General features: G+C 41.4%; 1 protein-coding gene across 1 annotated transcript; it reads right to left on the reverse strand.

Moving 5' to 3' along the window:
* Positions 1-4855: 4855 nt before the first annotated feature.
* Positions 4856-8956, reverse strand: LOC145876034 (uncharacterized; the record flags this gene model as incomplete). The annotated part of the gene is made up of 1 exon (XM_082971806.1): positions 4856-8956. A coding segment is annotated over one exon (1479 nt), but the record flags the coding sequence as incomplete, so codon positions are not given.
* Positions 8957-20684: the final 11728 nt, after the last annotated feature.

Genomic DNA, 20684 nt, shown 5'->3' on the forward strand with positions numbered 1-20684 from the left:
TGTTTCTATATGATAACAATAGAGTAATATATTTAATATATTCCATCATGTTTCTATCTGATAACAATAGCCTAATATATTTAATATGATGTACAATATTCCATGATGTTTCTATATGATAACAATAGAGTAATATATTTAATATGATGTACAATATTCCATCATGTTTCTATCTGATAACAATAGCCTAATATATTTAATATGATGTACAATATTCCATCATGTTTCTATCTGATAACAATAGCCTAATATATTTAATATGATGTATAATATTCCATGATGTTTCTATATAACAATAGAGTAATATATTTAATATGATGTATAATATTCCATGATGTTTCTATATGATAACAATACAGTAATATATTTAATATGATGTACAATATTCCATGATGTTTCTATATGATAACAATAGAGTAATATATTTAATATGATGTACAATATTCCATCATGTTTCTATATGATAACAATAGAGTAATATATTTAATATGATGTACAATATTCCATGATGTTTCTATATGATAACAATAGAGTCAAATATTTAATATGATGTACAATATTCTATGATGTTTCTATATGATAACAATAGAGTCAAATATTTAATATGACATATACTCTTTTTTAACAGTTTCACTAATTCATCTGAATTAACTTAATCATTATGACACACCCCTCTCTATTGTCATTGGTTGCACTAATTGCACTGTTTGTCTACATAACCTGGTTCAAGTATTGATGACATCACCCTGAAGAAGACACAGTGATGCTGAAACGTTGGTAAATACCCAATAAATTACTGGGAGTTTATATATGGAGTGTGGGATTCTCTTTATTTTGATAGTTTATTCGCCGTTAGTCAGGACCTCCTCGCAAACTATTTTTCTGGGTGTGCGCCAGCTCATGTTTTTAAGGGTAGGTAACAACACATCCGCCATGCTGATCTTCAACACAGGGGCCCCTCAGGGGTGCGTGCTCAGCCCCCTCCTGTAGTCCCTGTTCACTCATGACTGCACGACCAGGCACGACTCCAACACCATTATTAAGTTTGCCGATGCCACAACAGTGGTAGGCCTGATCACCAACAACGATGAGACAGCCTATAGGGAGGAGGTCAGAGACCTGGCCGGGTGGTGCCAGGACAACAACCTCTCCCTCAACGTGATCAAGACAAAGGAGATGATTGTGGACTACAGGAAAAGGACGACCGCGCACGCCCCCATTCTCATCGACGGGGCTGTAGTGGAGCAGGTTGAGAGCTTCAAGTTCCTTGGTGTCCACATCACTAACAAACTATCATGGTCCAAGCACACCAAGATAATCGTGAAGAGGGCACGACAAAACCTATTCCTCCTCAAGAGACTGAAAAGATTTAGCATGGGTCCTCAGATCCTCAAAAGCTTCTACAGCTGCACCATCGAGAGCATCCTGACTGGTTGCATCTCTGCCTGGTATGGCAACTGCTCTGCCTCCGACCGCAAGGCACTACAGAGGGTAGTGCGTACAGCCCAGTACATCACTGGGGCCAAGCTCCCTGCCATCCAAGACCTCTTTACCAGGCGGTGTCAGAGGAAGCCCCCCCCCCCCCACTCTCTGTTATCATCTATGCATAGTCACTTTAATAACTCTACCTACATGTACATATTCACCGTCTCACCTCATACTGTATTGGAGCAGCAGCAGCTGACTGCCCGGTTCAACATCAGTTCACCGTCTCACCTCATACTGTATTGGAGCAGCAGCAGCTGACTGCCCAGTTCAACATCAGTTCACCGTCTCACCTCATACTGTATTGGAGCAGCAGCAGCTGACTGCCCAGTTCAACATCAGTTCACCGTCTCACCTCATACTGTATTGGAGCAGCAGCAGCTGACTGCCCAGTTCAACATCAGTTCACCGTCTCACCTCATACTGTATTGGAGCAGCAGCAGCTGACTGCCCGGTTCAACATCAGTTCACCGTCTCACCTCATACTGTATTGGAGCAGCAGCAGCTGACTGCCCGGTTCAACATCAGTTCACCGTCTCACCTCATACTGTATTGGAGCAGCAGCAGCTGACTGCCCAGTTCAACATCAGTTCACCGTCTCACCTCATACTGTATTGGAGCAGCTGACTGCCCGGTTCAACATCAGTTCACCGTCTCACCTCATACTGTATTGGAGCAGCAGCAGCTGACTGCCCGGTTCAACATCAGTTCACCGTCTCACCTCATACTGTATTGGAGCAGCAGCAGCTGACTGCCCGGTTCAACATCAGTTCACAGTCTCACCTCATACTGTATTGGAGCAGCAGCAGCTGACTGCCCAGTTCAACATCAGTTCACCGTCTCACCTCATACTGTATTGGAGCAGCAGCAGCTGACTGCCCAGTTCAACATCAGTTCACCGTCTCACCTCATACTGTATTGGAGCAGCAGCAGCTGACTTGATCGTTGATACTAATCATCATGTTTGAATCTGAGAGTAAATAGAGCCGACTACACTCTAAAAATGAAGGGTTCAACTGGAGTTGTTCTCAGATCCCCTAAGAACCGTAGGGTTCTTGGTCAATGAAAAACAGCCCCAAAAGGTTCTTCAAAGAACTTGTTAGAAGGTGGGTTCATCGAGGAACCTCCGTTGTTGCTGGACTTCTTCCGGGAACTTCGCAATTACAACTGAAAACGATGGTGACAAGTTTGGATGCGACAACAGTTAAAAAGGTTACGTTGGGTTGATGTTTGGCTCTGAATATGTCTCGAAATAATGTATTATAATAATATAACATACTAATAATGAATGACAATGATGGTTTTCTGTGAATATCTTCCATAACGTTACGATAGTTAATGAACGTAAATATTAGAAAGCAGGGTTTGACCGTCGGCGTTGTATGAGCTACAGTACAGTACCGTTAGCTAGCTAGCTAACGTTATGTCCTAACTAGGCACAACTAGGTTTGGATTATTTCCTCAACTTTATTCATTCCCATATATTGTATATCGTTTCCATACTGCCAACACGGCTTTACACTCATTAATGTAAGTTTCCAATCTAGAGCAGTTTTCACTTTTGTGATAACGAAGCTAACGTTAGCTAGTTCATTAACTAACTAAGGACGGTGACCTGTCCAGATGAGATGTTACAACGAACTGAATCGTCAATGGAGGTCTTCCTCTTTATATAGCCTGCTACAGCATGCAATACTATTAACTCACAAGGGGGCATAACGTGACATGGACAATACTATCCCATTTTGGAAACGTTACATGTACAATACTATCCCATTTTGGAAACGTTACATGTACAATACTATCCCATTTTGGAAACATTACATGTACAATACTATCCCATTTAGGAAACGTTACATGTACAATACTAACCCATTTTGGAAACGTTACATGTACAATACTATCCCATTTGGGAAACGTTACATGTCCGCCCCCTTGTGGAGGGAAATTAATATCTTGATGGTAGCTGTAGATGGGATTCAAATGCATAATGGTATTAATACAGTGTCTAGACTACCTCATTTGTATAAATGCCCTTCAGAATCCAAACACAGTATTGCCACGCAGCAAAATGTTGAGTATAATCTTTCAAGTCAGCCTGTCACACAATGCTATTCTCAAACATAACTAATCAATTAGTTGTTTTTCAACAATATTTTAACCTGCAGGAATATTTTCACATTTCTATCTCATGGTTAGTTCCTAGGATAATGCAACTCATACATTTTTCATTACTTGTAAAATGGGGTACAGGTTTAAAATAATTACAGGTTTAGAATAAGTACAGGTTTAAAACAAGTTTCCATAAAGCCAACATGGCTTTACTCTCATTAACGTAAGTTTCCAATCTAGAGCAGTTCTCACTTTTGTGATAATGAACTAGCTAACGTTAACTAACTATTACAGGTTTAAATCAAGTATATGTTTAAAATAATTACAGGTGCACCTTACTAGCTTATACTATATCATAAATGGTCTTAACTAGTAAACACAGATTCTAGTTTTCATTCAGTTCACAGATGGCTGGCTGGGCTTTACACCTCCAAGGCGGCGCCCCCCCCCCCCCCCCCCCCTCCTGACTGGGCCCTGTTTACACCTCCACCCAGGAATACACACTCAGAGCCTCCTGACTGGGCCCTGTTTACACCTCCACACAGGAACACACACTCAGAGCCTACTGACTGGGCCCTGTTTACACCTCCACACAGGAATACACACTCAGAGCCTACTGACTGGGCCCTGTTTACACCTCCACACAGGAATACACACTCAGAGCCTCCTGACTGGGCCCTGTTTACACCTCCACACAGGAACACACACTCAGAGCCTACTGACTGGGCCCTGTTTACACCTCCACACAGGAATACACACTCAGAGCCTACTGACTGGGCCCTGTTTACACCTCCACACAGGAATACACACTCAGAGCCTCCTGACTGGGCCCTGTTTACACCTCCACACAGGAATACACACTCAGAGCCTCCTGACTGGGCCCTGTTTACACCTCCACACAGGAATACACACTCAGAGCCTCCTGACTGGGCCCTGTTTACACCTCCACACAGGAATACACACTCAGAGCCTACGAGGCTTTTCTAAAAACTCCACTTTACTTCGCTCACCTCTTTTTTTTTTTTTAACTACGTTCGAGATGTGGTATCCACTCAGCTCACTGCCTCTCAGATCAAAGGTGGGACCATCTGCTCCGTTCCTGAAGTGTGGTCTCCCTGAGATCCCAAGTTAGAGGGATCCCTGGTGCACCATTTACCCAGGTCACCAGGAGCGGTCACCAAGTGAAGATTCACATCCCCAAATGTGGTGATTAATTTCTTTAACATCAAATGAGACAAACTTATCACACAAGTCAGAGTTATACTTAAACTAAATCTTTATTAACTTATTAATAAGGGAGCAGGTCAATACAACACGCAAATATAGGGTGAATCAATTGAGTGCTCTACGATAATGATGGCTGGTCGACGAATCACCCCCAGATGACTCGTTGAGAACCACGATACAAAAGTACAAAGGTATTTTAAAGCCAAGATACACCCCTTTCAACCTACATGACAAACAACCGATGAATAGAATGGGTCACAAGCTTAAGATTTGTATGAAAGATGCTTCTAATTCTCAGCAGACAGTATCTGCTGTAAAAACAGTACTCTTTGTGTAGAGACCAGGGTCTGGCCCTGGGGTCATCTCTCCCTGGTACCATATAGAACAGAAACATTAACTCATGTTCTGGAATGCGGTCTCTTTAGGTTTTATCACCCAAAAGACATTGTAAATCTCCTGTCAGTGTTTTCTCCCAGAGGCCCATCCTCAGTAGAACACAGACACAATAGTTATAAAAACCCTCTATTCTGTTGCATAAAACAACCATTTGATGCAATAAAAGTATTATAACAAAGTTGCAGTTTTGCTCTCTGTGTCCACTGAAAGTTGACTAGTAACAACAACTGGGACCTAAAAGACACCCACCATGAGACCCACTAAATCTGCCCAAGAAGAGGAAAACAAAAGAAAAACCCACACCAAACTTAAAGACAGGAAGCAAACCAAAATGGTGGCGCAACTAAAGGTGTTGACTCTCCACATGTATCAAGACAACTGGAGCACTGGGCCAGACACTCTTAAATAGAACCTGGACCAGCTCAGGTGAAACACCTTCCCACTAACGAGATGGACAAGCCAGCACAGGTGTAACACATACTGACTAACGAGGTGACACCAATCAGTGCGTCCTACGTGCTAACGAGCTAGACGGGCTAACGAGCTAGACGGGCTAACGGGCTAGACGTGCTAACGAGCTAGACGTGCTAACGAGCTAGACGGGCTAACGAGCTAGACGTGCTAACGGGCTAGACGGGCTAACGAGCTAGACGGGCTAACGAGCTAGACGTGCTAACGAGCTAACGGGCTAGACGGGCTAACGGGCTAGACGTGCTAACGTCCAACCTCAAAACATAAATGGAAAAACCAAAGCCTGTAACACCTTATGACAACAAATATATCCTATATTTCTTTTGGACAAGTTTGCTCACCACCAACAGAAAACAACTTCCATTTCACATTATAATCAACTACAATGCTTCACCTTCTACAATATAAACATGGTGTCTACTGGATGTCAACAATTAAAAACAAGAAAAAAAACACGTATTTCTAAATAATAATATACAATAGTATTATTTGTTTCTCCTTTTTCTTTCTATAGAATCCTAAAACTCACTAGCTTCTAGAACACTCGTCTTCCTAAATCCCACTAGCTTCTAGAACTCTCGTCTTCCTAAATCCCACTAGCTTCTAGAACTCTCGTCTTCCTAAAACTCACTAGCTTCTAGAACTCTCGTCCCCTTGGAACGAGCCCAAACAAAACTCATCTCCAATACGGAAAAACGTGCAGTCAAAATACATTGTGATCCATGGCAACGCACTGTCTAAACACAAAACTTTTTGACTGCCCACCTTGAGACAATCAGCAACCAAGTTGTCCTCACCACAGACATGTCTGATTTCAAGAGGAAACTCCTGCAATATCCATAGTAACTTTCCACCTCACTGCAGAGCTTCTCTCCCTTTTCAGGGTTCACTAGATAGGCATGTTGTTGGATCGGGGCCCAGTCCCCAATGTCATGCTCTAGTACATTTGGGTTGGCACATCTGAGAATGAACCCTGATATTTTAAAAGCAGGGCAACAATGTCAATATAATTGTACCAAAAATTGTCAGTTGGTTGCATGAATAAATATCATCAATAAATCGATTACTAAATCTGATCATGAAATGTAAATATGAAATATTTGGTTGCATAGTCATATTTTCAATGTCTTTTCAATGACATGTTGCTAGATGGGATATCCCCAATGTCAAAACACAGTTTTAACGTGTCCAAATCAATAACCAATATGCAGAAACAGTTTGGGATATATTGAAAACATAAAATGTGCTATATACACAAACATCTGCCACAATAATCATGTTACTCCTTATAAAATAGGGGGAAATTAGGGGGAAATCAGGTTGTACGTGATGTTGAAACTAACAACTAAACAAAACACATGGAAATGGGAGATATATTTTACCTCACTGATTAGAGGACAACCTGCAGAAGACAGTCAGCTACATTTTGGAGTGATGCATTTAAATGTAGGGGTCGCTAAACAAAGGAACACAACACTTATTTGTCATAACTCATCGATATCATGTTAAAATCATTTGTGTGACAGGAGGGAGATGAAGTTGCACGTCCTGTTAAAACGAACAGCTCAAAAAGCACACGGAATCTGGGAATAATGTGTACATCCCTGGTTAGAGGACAATTTGTAGAAAGCAGCTAGCTACATTTTGAAGTGTTGCATTTTGATTCAAGTGCGTCACCAACATGGTAAGTGTAACACAGCTCTTTTTGGTTCTACATTGTGACATCATTAAAATACTCCTTCTACAATGTTAAAACATTCTACATTGTGACATTATTTCATTGATATCATGAAACAACTCCTTCATGTATTTTCTGATGTTTAATCAGAGATCTGTTATCAGAGTATCTCTTCCCACATTGATCACAGCTAGGAGATTTCTCTCCTGTGTGTGTTCTCTGATGTGATACTAGGCTGGTTAGCCAAGAAAATCTTGTCCCACATTGACTACAGCTATATTGTTTCTCTCCTGTGTGTGTTCTCTGGTGTATAGTGAGATAGCTAGACGTAGAAAAACTCTTCCCACATTGAGTACAGCTATATGGTTTCTCTCCTGTGTGTGTTCTCTGGTGTATAGTGAGATAGCTAGACGTAGAAAAACTCTTCCCACATTGAGTACAGCTATATGGTTTTTCTCCTGTATGAGTTCTCTGGTGTTTAGTGAGATAGCTAGATGTAGAAAAACTATTCCCACATTGGTTACAGCTAAAAGGTTTCTCTCCTGTGTGTGTTCTCTGGTGTATAGTGAGATAGCTAGATGTAGAAAAACTATTCCCACATTGGTTACAGCTATAAGGTTTCTCTCCTGTGTGTGTTCTCTGGTGTAATATCAGGCCGTCTGACCGAGTAAAACTCTTCCCACATTGATTACAGCTATAAGGTTTCTCTCCTGTGTGTGTTTTCTGGTGCTTCTTCATATTCTGTGAAGTTGAGAATATTTTTCCACAATCTGAACAGTGGAAAGATTTCTCTCCTGTGTGTGTTTTCTGGTGTAGAGTCAGAGAGCCAGATGCAGCAAAACTCTTCCCACATTGATCACAGCTATATTGTTTCTCTCCTGTGTGTGTTTTCTGGTGTAATATCAGGCTGTCTGGCCGAGTAAAACTCTTCCCACATTGATTACAGCTATAAGGTTTCTCTCCTGTGTGTACTCGCTGGTGTTTAGTCAGATGGCAAGATGAAATATAAGTCTTCCCACATTGATCACAGCTATAAGGTTTCTCTCCTGTGTGTGTTCTCTGGTGTATTATCAGGCTGTCTGGCCGAGTAAAACTCTTCCCACATTGATTACAGCTATAAGGTTTCTCTCCTGTGTGTACTCGCTGGTGTCTACTCAGATGGCAAGATGAAATATAAGTCTTCCCACATTGATCACAGCTATAAGGTTTCTCTCCTGTGTGTGTTCTCTGGTGTGATAACAGGTTGCTTGACTGAGTAAAACTCTTCCCACATTGAGTACAGCTGTACGGTTTCTCTCCAGTGTGAATTCTCAGGTGTACTTTTAGTGCTTTTAAACTTGAGTAACTCTTCCCACAATCAAAACAGTGGTGAGATTTCTCTCCTGTGTGTGTTCGCTGGTGTATTTTAAGTTCTGATGAAGATTTGCAATGTTTTCCACAGTCAGAGCAGCAGATAGATTTCTTCCCTGTGGGTCTCTGCTGGTGTTTCTTGAGGTGATAGAATCTGGACAGACTCTTCTCTGACTCGTCAGCATCATGATGTTGAGGCTCCCCAGAGGATCCATGATAGTCACGTCTCTCTCCTGTGTGAACAAGTCAGACAGATAGTTAAAGGCTCACAACAGCAGAAATCCACTGAAAAAGGTGATGCCAACAGCGTAGCCATGATACTGTACAACAATTGACGTCTGTAATGAATGTTAAAATGACTTGACAATTGTCTTAAGACAGTCAAGTGAGCAACAATAGTCATATTTAGTCTTGTTTTCACATTAGTAGTAACTAGAAATAAGTAAAAGGTGTTGAACTCCTAAGCAGTGTGCCAGGCGACTTTTGTTCTCAAATATAGGCACCTTTCTGTGTTTGCTAAAATTGCGACAAGGGCGATGCGCACACAATTTGATTGCAGAAACACCTCCCTGCTAATGCAGAAACCGCTAGTTATGGATGTAGTATATCTGCCTGGAGCAAAAATGGTGAGCAAGTGGCCTAAGCTGTGCCATTAGAGATTCTGGGTTCGAGTCCAAGCTCTGTTGCAGCCGGCCGCGACCGGGAGGCCCATGGGGCGACGCACAATTGGCCCAGCGTCGTCCGGGTTAGGGGAGGGTTTGGCCGGCAGGGATATCCTTGTTTCATCGCGCACTGGCGACTCCTGTGGCGGGCCGGGCGCAGTGCACGCTGACCAGGTCGCCAGGTGTACAGTGTTTCCTCCGACACATTGGTGCTGCTGGCTTCCGGGTTGGATGGGCATTGTGTCAAGAAGCAGCGCGGCTAGGTTGGGTTGTGTTTCAGAGGACGCATGGCTCTCGACCTTCGCCTCTCCAGAGTCCGTATGGGAGTTGCAGCAATGAGACAAGACTGTAAGTACCAATTGGGGAGAAAAAAGGGGTGAAAAAAAATATATATTTAACAAATGGTGAGCAAAGATTAGTTTTCACAATGTATTCTGAATATTACAGCACTAGATCAGGAGTGTTACTCAAGGAAACTCACATTAAGCTCTGTGTCTATTCACTAATTCACCACCGTGGGGGAAACTCAGGGGAGTTCTCATAGGCTGACAGCAAAAATAGCCTCCATTTCCAGGTTGATTATGATTATTATCATCATTTGACACTACTTTGGATTATAATTGTAAGGCTCGTTTGAATGTCCTGATTTAATATAATATTTGTGTTATTGTCAAATGTACTACTTTATATTTAAAAACGACTTCAACCAGTAAAATGCTCATTGGCTAGTTTTCCATCAGCCTGACATCAGCCTGACAATGAGGTTTTGTCCACTAAGTGTATGCCAAAATGGTCTATAATCTCACCTAACAATAACATAGACCTACTGTAGGACCCATAACTTCACCTAACAACAACATAGACCTAGGACTATAAATCATTTAATATTTTAGGTGAAACAAGGAGACTAAAATGTCTTTGTCATGACAATTCATAACCTGATCACCAGATAATTTTGTGAATAATCCCACTAGGCTACTCTGTAATGTGTTGTCATTCTAAATGTCCTGAATAAAGGAAAATAGCTCTGTGTGTTGTACAATAGCCTATCCATCAAGGAACAGTTCTCTACACATTATGAGCTAAGTATCTCCGTTTCCAAACGGACTAACGAGACCCTACTGTAAATCAAGTAGACAATAACACATTATAAATATCGATTTGTTTGGGATGTTGGATCCAACGTGGAGCACGGCATAACTGTCTTTACCGGTGTAATGAATGAAGAACTACGTTTGACTGGCATGCAGAAAATGATTTCCTGGATCAGCTGATGATAGTTGAACATGTGACTGTAACTAAACAGCTACAGTATTAAGTATTATGTGTAATTATTGAAGAACCGCATTAATGACAGTATCCATTTGGGAGTTGTCAATAAAGTTAAGGTGACTCTCGGTTAGAACCATTGGATTTAGTAAACTGAAATGATTTAGGATTTCTGTGCCCATGAAAACTGTTTTCCCAGCGTACCATAAGGAGACACTAAATGTTACGTAGTTAGAGAGCATTTCGGAGATCTGAATATACAAAACAACTGTCCGACAGCAAGATCCAGTATTTAAGTTAAAGTTCATCATATGACAAGCATAACGTTATGACTATAACTACTGTTCCCTGAAGGAGGGAAACTAGGTAGAACATACTATTAAATCCACACGTTATGACTATAACTACTGTTCCCTGAAGGAGGGAAACTAGGTACAACATACTATTAAATCCACACGTTATGACTATAACTACTGTTCCCTGAAGGAGGGAAACTAGGTACAACATACTATTAAATCCACTGGCTTACTGGTGTTCTTCCATGCCGTCCATGGGAGGGGTGCGTCACTTGAGTGGGTTGAGTCACTGACGTTGTCTTCCTGTCTGGGTTGGCGCCCCCCCTTGGGCTGTGCCGTGGCGGAGATCTTTGTGGGCTATACTCGGCCTTGTCCCGGGATGGTATGTTGGTGGTTGGAGATATCCCTCCAGTGGTGTGGAGGCTGCGCTTTGGCAAAGTGGGTGGGGTAATATCCTACCTGTTTGGCCCTGTCCGGGGGTTTCATCAGATGGGGCCACAGTGTCTCCTGACCCCTCCTGTCTCAGCCTCCAGTATTTATGCTGCAGTAGTTTATGTGTCGGGGGGGCTAGGGTCAGTCTGTCACATCTGGAGTATTTCTCTTGTCTTTTCCGGTGTCCTGTGTGAATTTAAATATGCTCTCTCTAATTCTCGGAGGACCTGAGCCCTAGGACCATGCCTCAGGACTACCTGGCTTGATGACTCCTTGCTGTCCCCAGTTCACCTGGCCGTGCTGCTGCTCCAGTTCAAACTATTCTGCCTGCAGCTATGGAACCCTGACCTGTTCACCGGAGGTGCTACCTGTCAAAGACCTGTTGTTTTCAACACTCTAGAGAGCAGGAGCGGTAGAGATACTCTCAAAGATCGGCTATGAAAAAGCCAACTGACACTTACTCTTGTGTTACTGACTTGTTGCACCCTCGACAACTACTATGATTATTATTATTTGACCATGCTGGTCATTTATGAACATTTGAACATCTTGGCCATGTGCTGTTATAATCTCCACCCGGCACAGCCAGAAGAGGACTGGCCACCCCTCATAGCCTGGTTCCTCTCTAGGTTTCTTCCTAGGTTTTGGCCTTTCTCTGGAGTTTTTGCTAGCCACCGTGCTTCTACACCTGCATTGCTTGCTGTTTGAGGTTTTAGGCTGGGTTTCTGTACAGCACTTTGTGATATCAGCTGATGTAAGAAATACATTTGATTTGATTTGTGACTATAATTACTGTTCCCTGAAGGAGGGAAACTAGGTACAACATACTATTAAATCCACACCTCGCTGGAAGCCCCGCATTCCACAGGTGATGAGCGTGAGACTCGGATATATTCCTTAACCTGTTAGGGCTAGGGGGCAGTATTGACACGGCTGGATAAAAAACATACCCGATTTAATCTGGTTACCACTCCTACCCAGTAACTACAATATGCATATACTTATTACATATGGATAGAAAACACCCTAAATTTTCTAAAACTGTTTGAATGGTGTCTGTGAGTATAACAGAACTCAAATGGCAGGTCAAAACCTGAGAGATTCCTTTACAGGAAGTGGCCTGTCTGACCATTTCTTGAACTTCTTTTCCATCTCTATCATTTACTAAGGATCTCTGCTCTAACGTGACACTTCCCACGTCGTCCATAGGCGCTCAGAGCCCGGGAAAAAACAGAATGTCGTCATTCCAGCCCCAGGCTGAAACACATTATCGCCTTTCTCAAGTGGCCGATCAAGGGACACTGGGCTTATGCGCGTGACCCGACCGCCCCCGCCTTTGGGATTTTTTCCTCTGTTTGCCGAAAAGGAGATTCCCTGTCGGAATATTATCGCTTTTCTACGAGAAAAATGGCGTAAAAATTGATTTTAACCTGTTGGGTCTAGGGGGCAGCATTTGCACGTCTGGATAAAAAAAATGTACCCGATTTAATCTGGTTACTAATCCTACCCAGTAACTACAATATGCATATACTTATTATATATGGATAGAAAACACTCTAAAGTTTCCAAAACTGTTTGAATGGTGTCTGTGAGTATAACAGAACTCATTTGGCAGGCAAAACCCTGAGACATTTTCTGACAGGAAGTGGATACCTGATGTGTTGTATTGACTTTAAACCTATCCCATTGAAAAACACAGGGGTTTAGGAATATTTTGGCACTTCCTATTGCTTCCACTAGATGTCACCAGCCTTTACAAAGTGTTTTGAGTCTTCTGGAGGGAGATCTGACCGAACAAGAGCCATGGAACGGTGATGTCCCATTAGACACCTGGCGCGCTAGTTCATGTTGGGTACCCTCGTTCCAATACGTTATAAAAGAGTATGCATTCGTCCACCTTGAATATTATTCATGTTCTGGTTAAAAAAGGCCCTAATGATTTATGCTATACAACGTTTGACATGTTTGAACGAACGGAAATATATTTTTTCCCCTCGTTCATGACGAGAAGTCCGGCTGGCTTACATCATGTGCTAACGAGACGGAGATTTTTGGACATAAATGATGAGCTTTTTTGAACAAAACTACATTCGTTATGGACCTGTGATACCTGGAAGTGACATCTGATGAAGAGAATCAAAGGTAATGGATTATTTACATAGTATTTTCGATTTTAGATCTCCCCAACATGACGTCTAGTCTGTATCGCAACGCGTATTTTTCTGGGCGCAGTGCTCAGATTATTGCAAAGTGTGATTTCCCAGTAAGGTTATTTTTAAATCTGGCAAGTTGATTGCGTTCAAAAGATGTAAATCTATAATTCTTTAAATGACAATATAATATTTTACCAATGTTTTCTAATTTTAATTATTTAATTTGTGACGCTGACTTGACTGCCGGTTATTGGAGGGAAACGATTTCCTCAACATCAATGCCATAGTAAAACGCTGTTTTTTGATATAAATATGAACTTGATAGAACTAAAAATGCATGCATTGTCTAACATAATGTCCTAGGAGTGTCATCTGATGGAGATTGTAAAAGGTTAGTGCATCATTTTAGCTGGTTTTATGGTTTTGGTGACCCTGTCTTTGACTTGACAAAACATTACACACAACTCTTGTAAATGTACTGTCCTAACATACTCTAAATTTATGCTTTCGCCGTAAAACCTTTTTGAAATCGTAAAACGTGGTTAGATTAAGGAGATGTTTATCTTTCAAATGGTGTAACATAGTTGTATTTTTGAAAAATTTGAATTTTGACATTTATTTGGATTCAAATTTGCCGCTCTTGAAATGCACCTGCTGTTGATGGAGTGCACCACGGGTGGCACGCTAGCGTCCCACCTAGCCCCAAGAGGTTAAACAGCGGTTGACATGCTTCGAAGTACGGTAATGGAATATTTAGAATTTTATTGTCACGAATTGCGCCATGCGCGCGACACTTCTTTACTATTTCGGATAGTGTCTGGAATGCACAAACAAAACGCCGCTATTCGGATATAACGATGGATTATTTTGGACCAAACCAACATTTGTTATTGAAGTAGCAGTCCTGGGTGTGCATTCTGACGAAGACAACAAAAGGTAATCAAACTTTTATAATAGTAAATATGATTATGGTGAGTGCTAAACTTGCCGGGTGTCTAAATAGCGAGCCCGTGATGCCTGGGCTATGTACTTAGAATATTGCAAAATGTGCTTTCACCAAAAAGCTATTTTAAAATCGGACATATCGAGTGCATAGAGGAGGTCTGTATCTATAATTATTAAAATAATTGTTATGCTTTTTGTGAACGTTTATCGTGAGTAATTTAGTAAAATGTTAGCGAATTCCCCGGAAGTTTGCGGGGGGTATGCTAGTTCTGAACATCACATGCTAATGTAAAAAGCTGGTTTTTGATATAAATATGAACTTGATTGAACAAAACATGCATGTATTGTATAACATAATGTCCTAGGGTTGTCATCTGATGAAGATCATCAAAGGTGAGTGCTGCATTTAGCTGTCTTCTGGGTTTTGGTGACATTATATGCTGGCTTGAAAAATGGGTGTCTGATTATTTCTGGCTTGGTACTCTGCTGACATAATCTAATGTTTTGCTTTCGTTGTAAAGCCTTTTTGAAATCGGACAGTGTGGTTAGATTAACGAGAGTCTTGTCTTTAAATAGCTGTAAAATAGTCATATGTTTGAGAAATTGAAGTAATAGGATTTTTAAGGTTTTGAAAATCGCGCCACAGGCTGCCAGTGGCTGTTACGTAGCGTCCCACCTAGCCCATAGAGGTTAAATGATTTAATCCTTAAATGTAATACCTCACTTCACCGACCCAGGAAGTGGAGGAGCCAAACAGGTGTTGTAACTCGTTCATAACTGGCACGCAGATCGTAGAAATGGTAAGATAAATTGGCACTTCAAACGGAAATGGAAAAAGTTTGCCTATTTTACCGGAAACTTCAGGAGCATAACGTCAGAATTAACGAAGGCCAGCAGCAGGTGGGGAATTGGTTATTTTCTTCTGGTTATATTGACCTCTGGCTTCCTCAAGTAATTTGTTTGTGTTAATTATTTAATCAAATGCTTGAAGCATCAGTTCAATTCAAGTTCTGCACATACAGTTGATTTTATTAAACACATGGGGTGTGTCTATATGAACAAATACACGTCATAAAATTTCAACCAATCAATTGGTAGAAAGAATACAGTAGGTTGTATCTCTCTAGGTCATGCCAGTAGGTTACAGTAGGTTGTATCTCTCTAGGTCATGCCAGTAGGTTACAGTAGGTTGTAACTCTCTAGGTCATGCCAGTAGGTTACAGTAGGTTGTAACTCTAGGTCATGCCAGTAGATTACAGTAGGTTGTAACGCTCTAGGTCATGCCAGTAGGTTACAGTAGGTTGTAACTCTCTAGGTCATGCCAGTAGGCTACAGTAGGTTGTATCTCTCTAGGTCATGCCAGTAGGTTACAGTAGGTTGTAACTCTCTAGGTCATGCCAGTAGGCTACAGTAGGTTGTATCTCTCTAGGTCATGCCAGTAGGTTACAGTAGGTTGAACCTCTCTAGGTCATGCCAGTAGGTTACAGTAGGTTGTATCTCTCTAGGTCATGCCAGTAGGTTACAGTAGGTTGTAACTCTCTAGGTCATGCCAGTAGGTTACAGTAGGTTGTATCTCTCTAGGTCATGCCAGTAGGTTACAGTAGGTTGTATCTCTCTAGGTCATGCCAGTAGGTTACAGTAGGTTGTATCTCTCTAGATCATGCCAGTAGGTTACAGTAGGTTGTAACTCTCTAGGTCATGCCAGTAGGTTACAGTAGGTTGTACCTCTCTAGGTCATGCCAGTAGGTTACAGTAGGTTGTAACTCTCTAGGTCATGCCAGTAGGTTACAGTAGGTTGTAACTCTGTAGGTCATGCCAGTAGACTACAGTAGGTTGTATCTCTCTAGGTCATGCCAGTAGGTTACAGTAGGTTGTAACTCTCTAGGTCATGCCAGTAGGTTACAGTAGGTTGAACCTCTCTAGGTCATGCCAGTAGGTTACAGTAGGTTGTATCTCTCTAGGTCATGCCAGTAGGTTACAGTAGGTTGTACCTCTCTAGGTCATGCCAGTAGGTTACAGTAGGTTGTACCTCTCTAGGTCATGCCAGTAGGTTACAGTAGGTTGTAACTCTCTAGGTCATGCCAGTAGGTTACAGTAGGTTATAACTCTCTAGGACATGCCAGTAGGCTACAGTAGGTTGTAACTCTCTAGGTCATGCCAGTAGGTTACAGTAGGTTGTAACTCTCTAGGACATGCCAGTAGGCTACAGTAGGTTGTATCTCTCTAGGTCATGCCAGTAGGTTACAGTAGGTTGTAACTCTCTAGGTCATGCCAGTAGGCTACAGTAGGTTGTAACTCTCTAGGTCATGCCAATAGGTTACAGTAGGTTGTATCTCTCTAGGTCATGTCAGTAGACTACAGTAGGTTGTACCTCTCTAGGTCATGCCAATAGGCTACAGTAGGTTGTAACTCTCTAGGTCATGCCAGTAGGTTACAGTAGGTTGTAACTCTCTAGGTCATGCCAGTAGGTTACAGTAGGTTGTACCTCTCTAGGTCATGCCAGTAGGTTACAGTAGGTTGTATCTCTCTAGGTCATGCCAGTAGGTTACAGTAGGTTGTATCTCTCTAGGTCATGCCAGTAGGTTACAGTAGGTTGTATCTCTCTAGGTCATGCCAGTAGGTTACAGTAGGTTGTATCTCTCTAGGTCATGCCAGTAGGTTACAGTAGGTTGTATCTCTCTAGGTCATGCCAGTAGGTTACAGTAGGTTGTATCTCTCTAGGTCATGCCAGTAGGTTACAGTAGGTTGTATCTCTCTAGGTCATGCCAGTAGGTTACAGTTGGTTGTATCCAAGTGGAAACAATTATCAACCCAATGTGGAAAGTGTTGAATTTGGTCAACAACAAAATGAATGGCTTATTTGCTACGTGAGGTTTACTTGATCTAACAGAAGTTTCGTAATGATTAAGTTGTTACGTGGACACGTGACATACCGACAACTTTGATAAAAACACTATTGGAGTTGTCTCCAGATTGCTATGCATATTCATGCTAGTAGCTTAGCATCTCTCTCCATTGAATACAGGCGGTTGACGACAACAACCCTCATAGAATATAAACAATAGATTACAATAATAAGATGTATCCACCAATCCAAAGACAGGATAGGCGGGAGATAGACAACCCACAGTGCAGCTTTGTGGACAACGACTCCCCTTGTCAGGACGGAGAGACATCTTGTCAGTATATCCATAATCTTTGGTGTAGCCAACCCAACTCTCACATGGCTCTATTGGGGGTCACGGTGTGTAGTAAAACATCACTACATTAAAATCACTACATGCCGTGGCCCCCCAGTCTGCAGTCAGCAGATAGACCCTCCTCAAATATATATGTTAAGTCACTTTTTGGAAACGGAACGGAGAAAACAAGGGGTAGCTTGTCTCTACGTCGTCTGATTCTGGACATATCAGTCATCATCCCAGGACCCTCCGTTGAAGAGGTATTGACGAGCCAACTCCGAATATCCAAAGTTAAAAACTAATTGAAGGCGGTACTTACTGGTGTTAATCAGATCTCCTATCTCCTCCTCTTCATCTTTCAATGTGACAGTAATCTCCCCTTCCTTCTTCACTCCAAAAACAGCATCATCCTCTTCTTCCTCTTGTTTAACTGAAACGTCTTTCTCTTCATCTTTCACTGTAACAGCCTCACCCTCTACTTCTTGTTTTACTGTAACATCCTCCTCTTCCTTCTCCTCTTTCACGACAATGTTCAGCCCCAGAGCTTCTGTCTCCGTCCAGCAGACCTCCTCTTCTTTAACAGGAGGGGAGTAGTTTAGGGAGCTCATGTTCGGGGATGTTAGCTAGCTAGCTATCATTAGCGACTAGGCTAATGCTAACTTAACCAGCCAGCTACTATAGCTGACTAATAAAAAATAACGTAATATTAAATTAAATAGGTTAACAAGTAGATACGACAGAAGTGTGTCTAAAACACAGTAGCTAATATAGACCGAAAGCGTATAAATAGCTTGATTCTTTCGGCTATGTTGGCTAGCAAGCTACCGAGGTGGTTGACGAGCTGTTTATGAAGAACCGTCCACTAGATTATACGTCACGCTGCAGCATCGCCTGAAAGACGCACATCGCCGTCTGCTGACTGGAGGGAAACGCAGTTGAGGATCACATTTTATATTCAGTCAAAGATTATTTTACATGGATTTAATTAAATAATACTATTGAGACATACAAAGACAGGAATGTGGTGATTGATTAGTGAGAATAAAAAATGTTTACTACAGCACATTTAAGGCAGTTTCATTCAGTCAAACAACATATAAATAAGTAGCCAGCTGCTGTAGGTCTATACTGCTCCTACATGGTGTAACAATACATCATGTAGATGTATATAATGAACAGACTAGGTCTATACTGCTGCTACATGGTGTAACAATACATCATGTAGATGTATATAATGAACAGACTAGGTCTATACTGCTCCTACATGGTGTAACAATTGTTAGGGTTGAACTGGCTATTTGTATGCATAACCTTTATAATATACTGGGGAAGCTATGCTACAATATTAAGTATATGAACTGCGAGTAAATCAACTGAAGACAAGAAGAACTACAACCGGCAACAGGAAGTGCGTCACGACGCTGGTTATCAGCCTACACGCCGACGACAGGAGGAGCAAGTTTAAACCACGCTCCTCCTCCCTCGGACAGGCCAGCATTGAGCAGGAACTATCTCTGTCAGTGTAAAAGACAGAACAATAGGATGTGTCGTCCTCTTCTCTGTTTTGCCCTGCGAGGTAAAACAGTGAGACCGTATATATACACGAACCACACATATACCACGCACGTGTTTGCATTAATTAAAGTACAGCTAAATCAGAAGTTACTATGTGCTGACTATTTTGTTCTGTTACCAGAAACGAACTGTCGCAACATTAACATGGTGAACACCGACGGTCTGGTATATAGGACGTTTACGCTGAGCATTTAATCAGCCAATTGGACTTCGCTTTCGGGGAAACGGTGTACTTTACAAATTGTCCGGGCTACTAAAAACAGGTAAGCAGACACCTATTGTTATAATAACTAAAGATCTGCATATTGGCTTTAACCAAATTAATTTTGTGAAGCACCTGTTCGATGTAAGTGAACAAAATTATGAATTATTATGAGTAGATAAGAAATTTGATAGTCACCATTGTGAAATGCAAACCTGTGGTAGATGTGTTGTTATTAATGGTACCTTTGAGTATTTTGCACCTGGCGAGATCCGTAAAATATAAAAGGTGCGGTTAGGTTCAGGGAGAATACTGAAATCTATCGGCGAGATTCGTAAGGAAGGATACGATTAGGTTCGATGATATAGGGAATAATTGGGTTTGTAATTGGTATCGGCAATGATTCGTACATATAGAAATGCGGTTAGGTTCGATCGGGAAATTTTAGATAGAGAATAATTGGGTTTGTAATTGGTATCGGTAATGATTCGTACATATAAAAGTGCGGTTAGGTTCAAGGAATTACCCCGACAATGATCGTGAAATTTTAGATAAGAATACTGGATGACAGGCAAGATTCGTTCATATAAAGGTGCTGTTGGGTTCGGTAGAGTAATTCTTGGGAAAGGAGGTGAGGTTATAAGGCGAAATAAAAGAGGAATACTGAATTGAGGATTTAAAGATAAGAGAATAATGGTATAATAAAAGGATTGGAAATAAAATAATATGATACATTTAGGCGTGGAATAATAGGGAATAGTTTACTGTTTGAAATTATTAACGAAAAAGCAATAAAAGACGGGAGGAATATTTTAGATAGGACGATAATTGTGGCTATTGGCAAGGCCCATACTGCGGGAGTGGTTGGGTCTGAAGAATATATGGTTTAAATGAGAGATATTGTTGACTCGACTGGAGAGTTATCAAATTAGTTGATGTTTGAAGCTTGACACTGTAAAACACGGGTTTAAATAATTGGTTTGAAATGTTATGGAGTGATATTTGAATTGTATTGAATAACTCCGGTTCCATATAATTAGGTTAAAATAAGAACCGAGTTTAACTAAATAGGTTGAAATAAGTGGATTTAAATAAATAGTTAACGTGCTTTAAATAAGGGACTAATTATCGAATTGGTCAGAAATAAAAATGAAAATAATGCAGTAAAACTAAAATATGACTATCAGTGAAGAAGCGGAGAGAGTATTACAGGCTCTAAAATCCACGCTGGAAATCAACGGAGGGAAAG

The sequence above is a fragment of the Salmo salar genome, unplaced genomic scaffold, assembly GCF_965601325.2.
Source record: "Salmo salar unplaced genomic scaffold, fSalSal1 ptg000432l, whole genome shotgun sequence".
Lineage (NCBI taxonomy): Eukaryota > Metazoa > Chordata > Actinopteri > Salmoniformes > Salmonidae > Salmo > Salmo salar.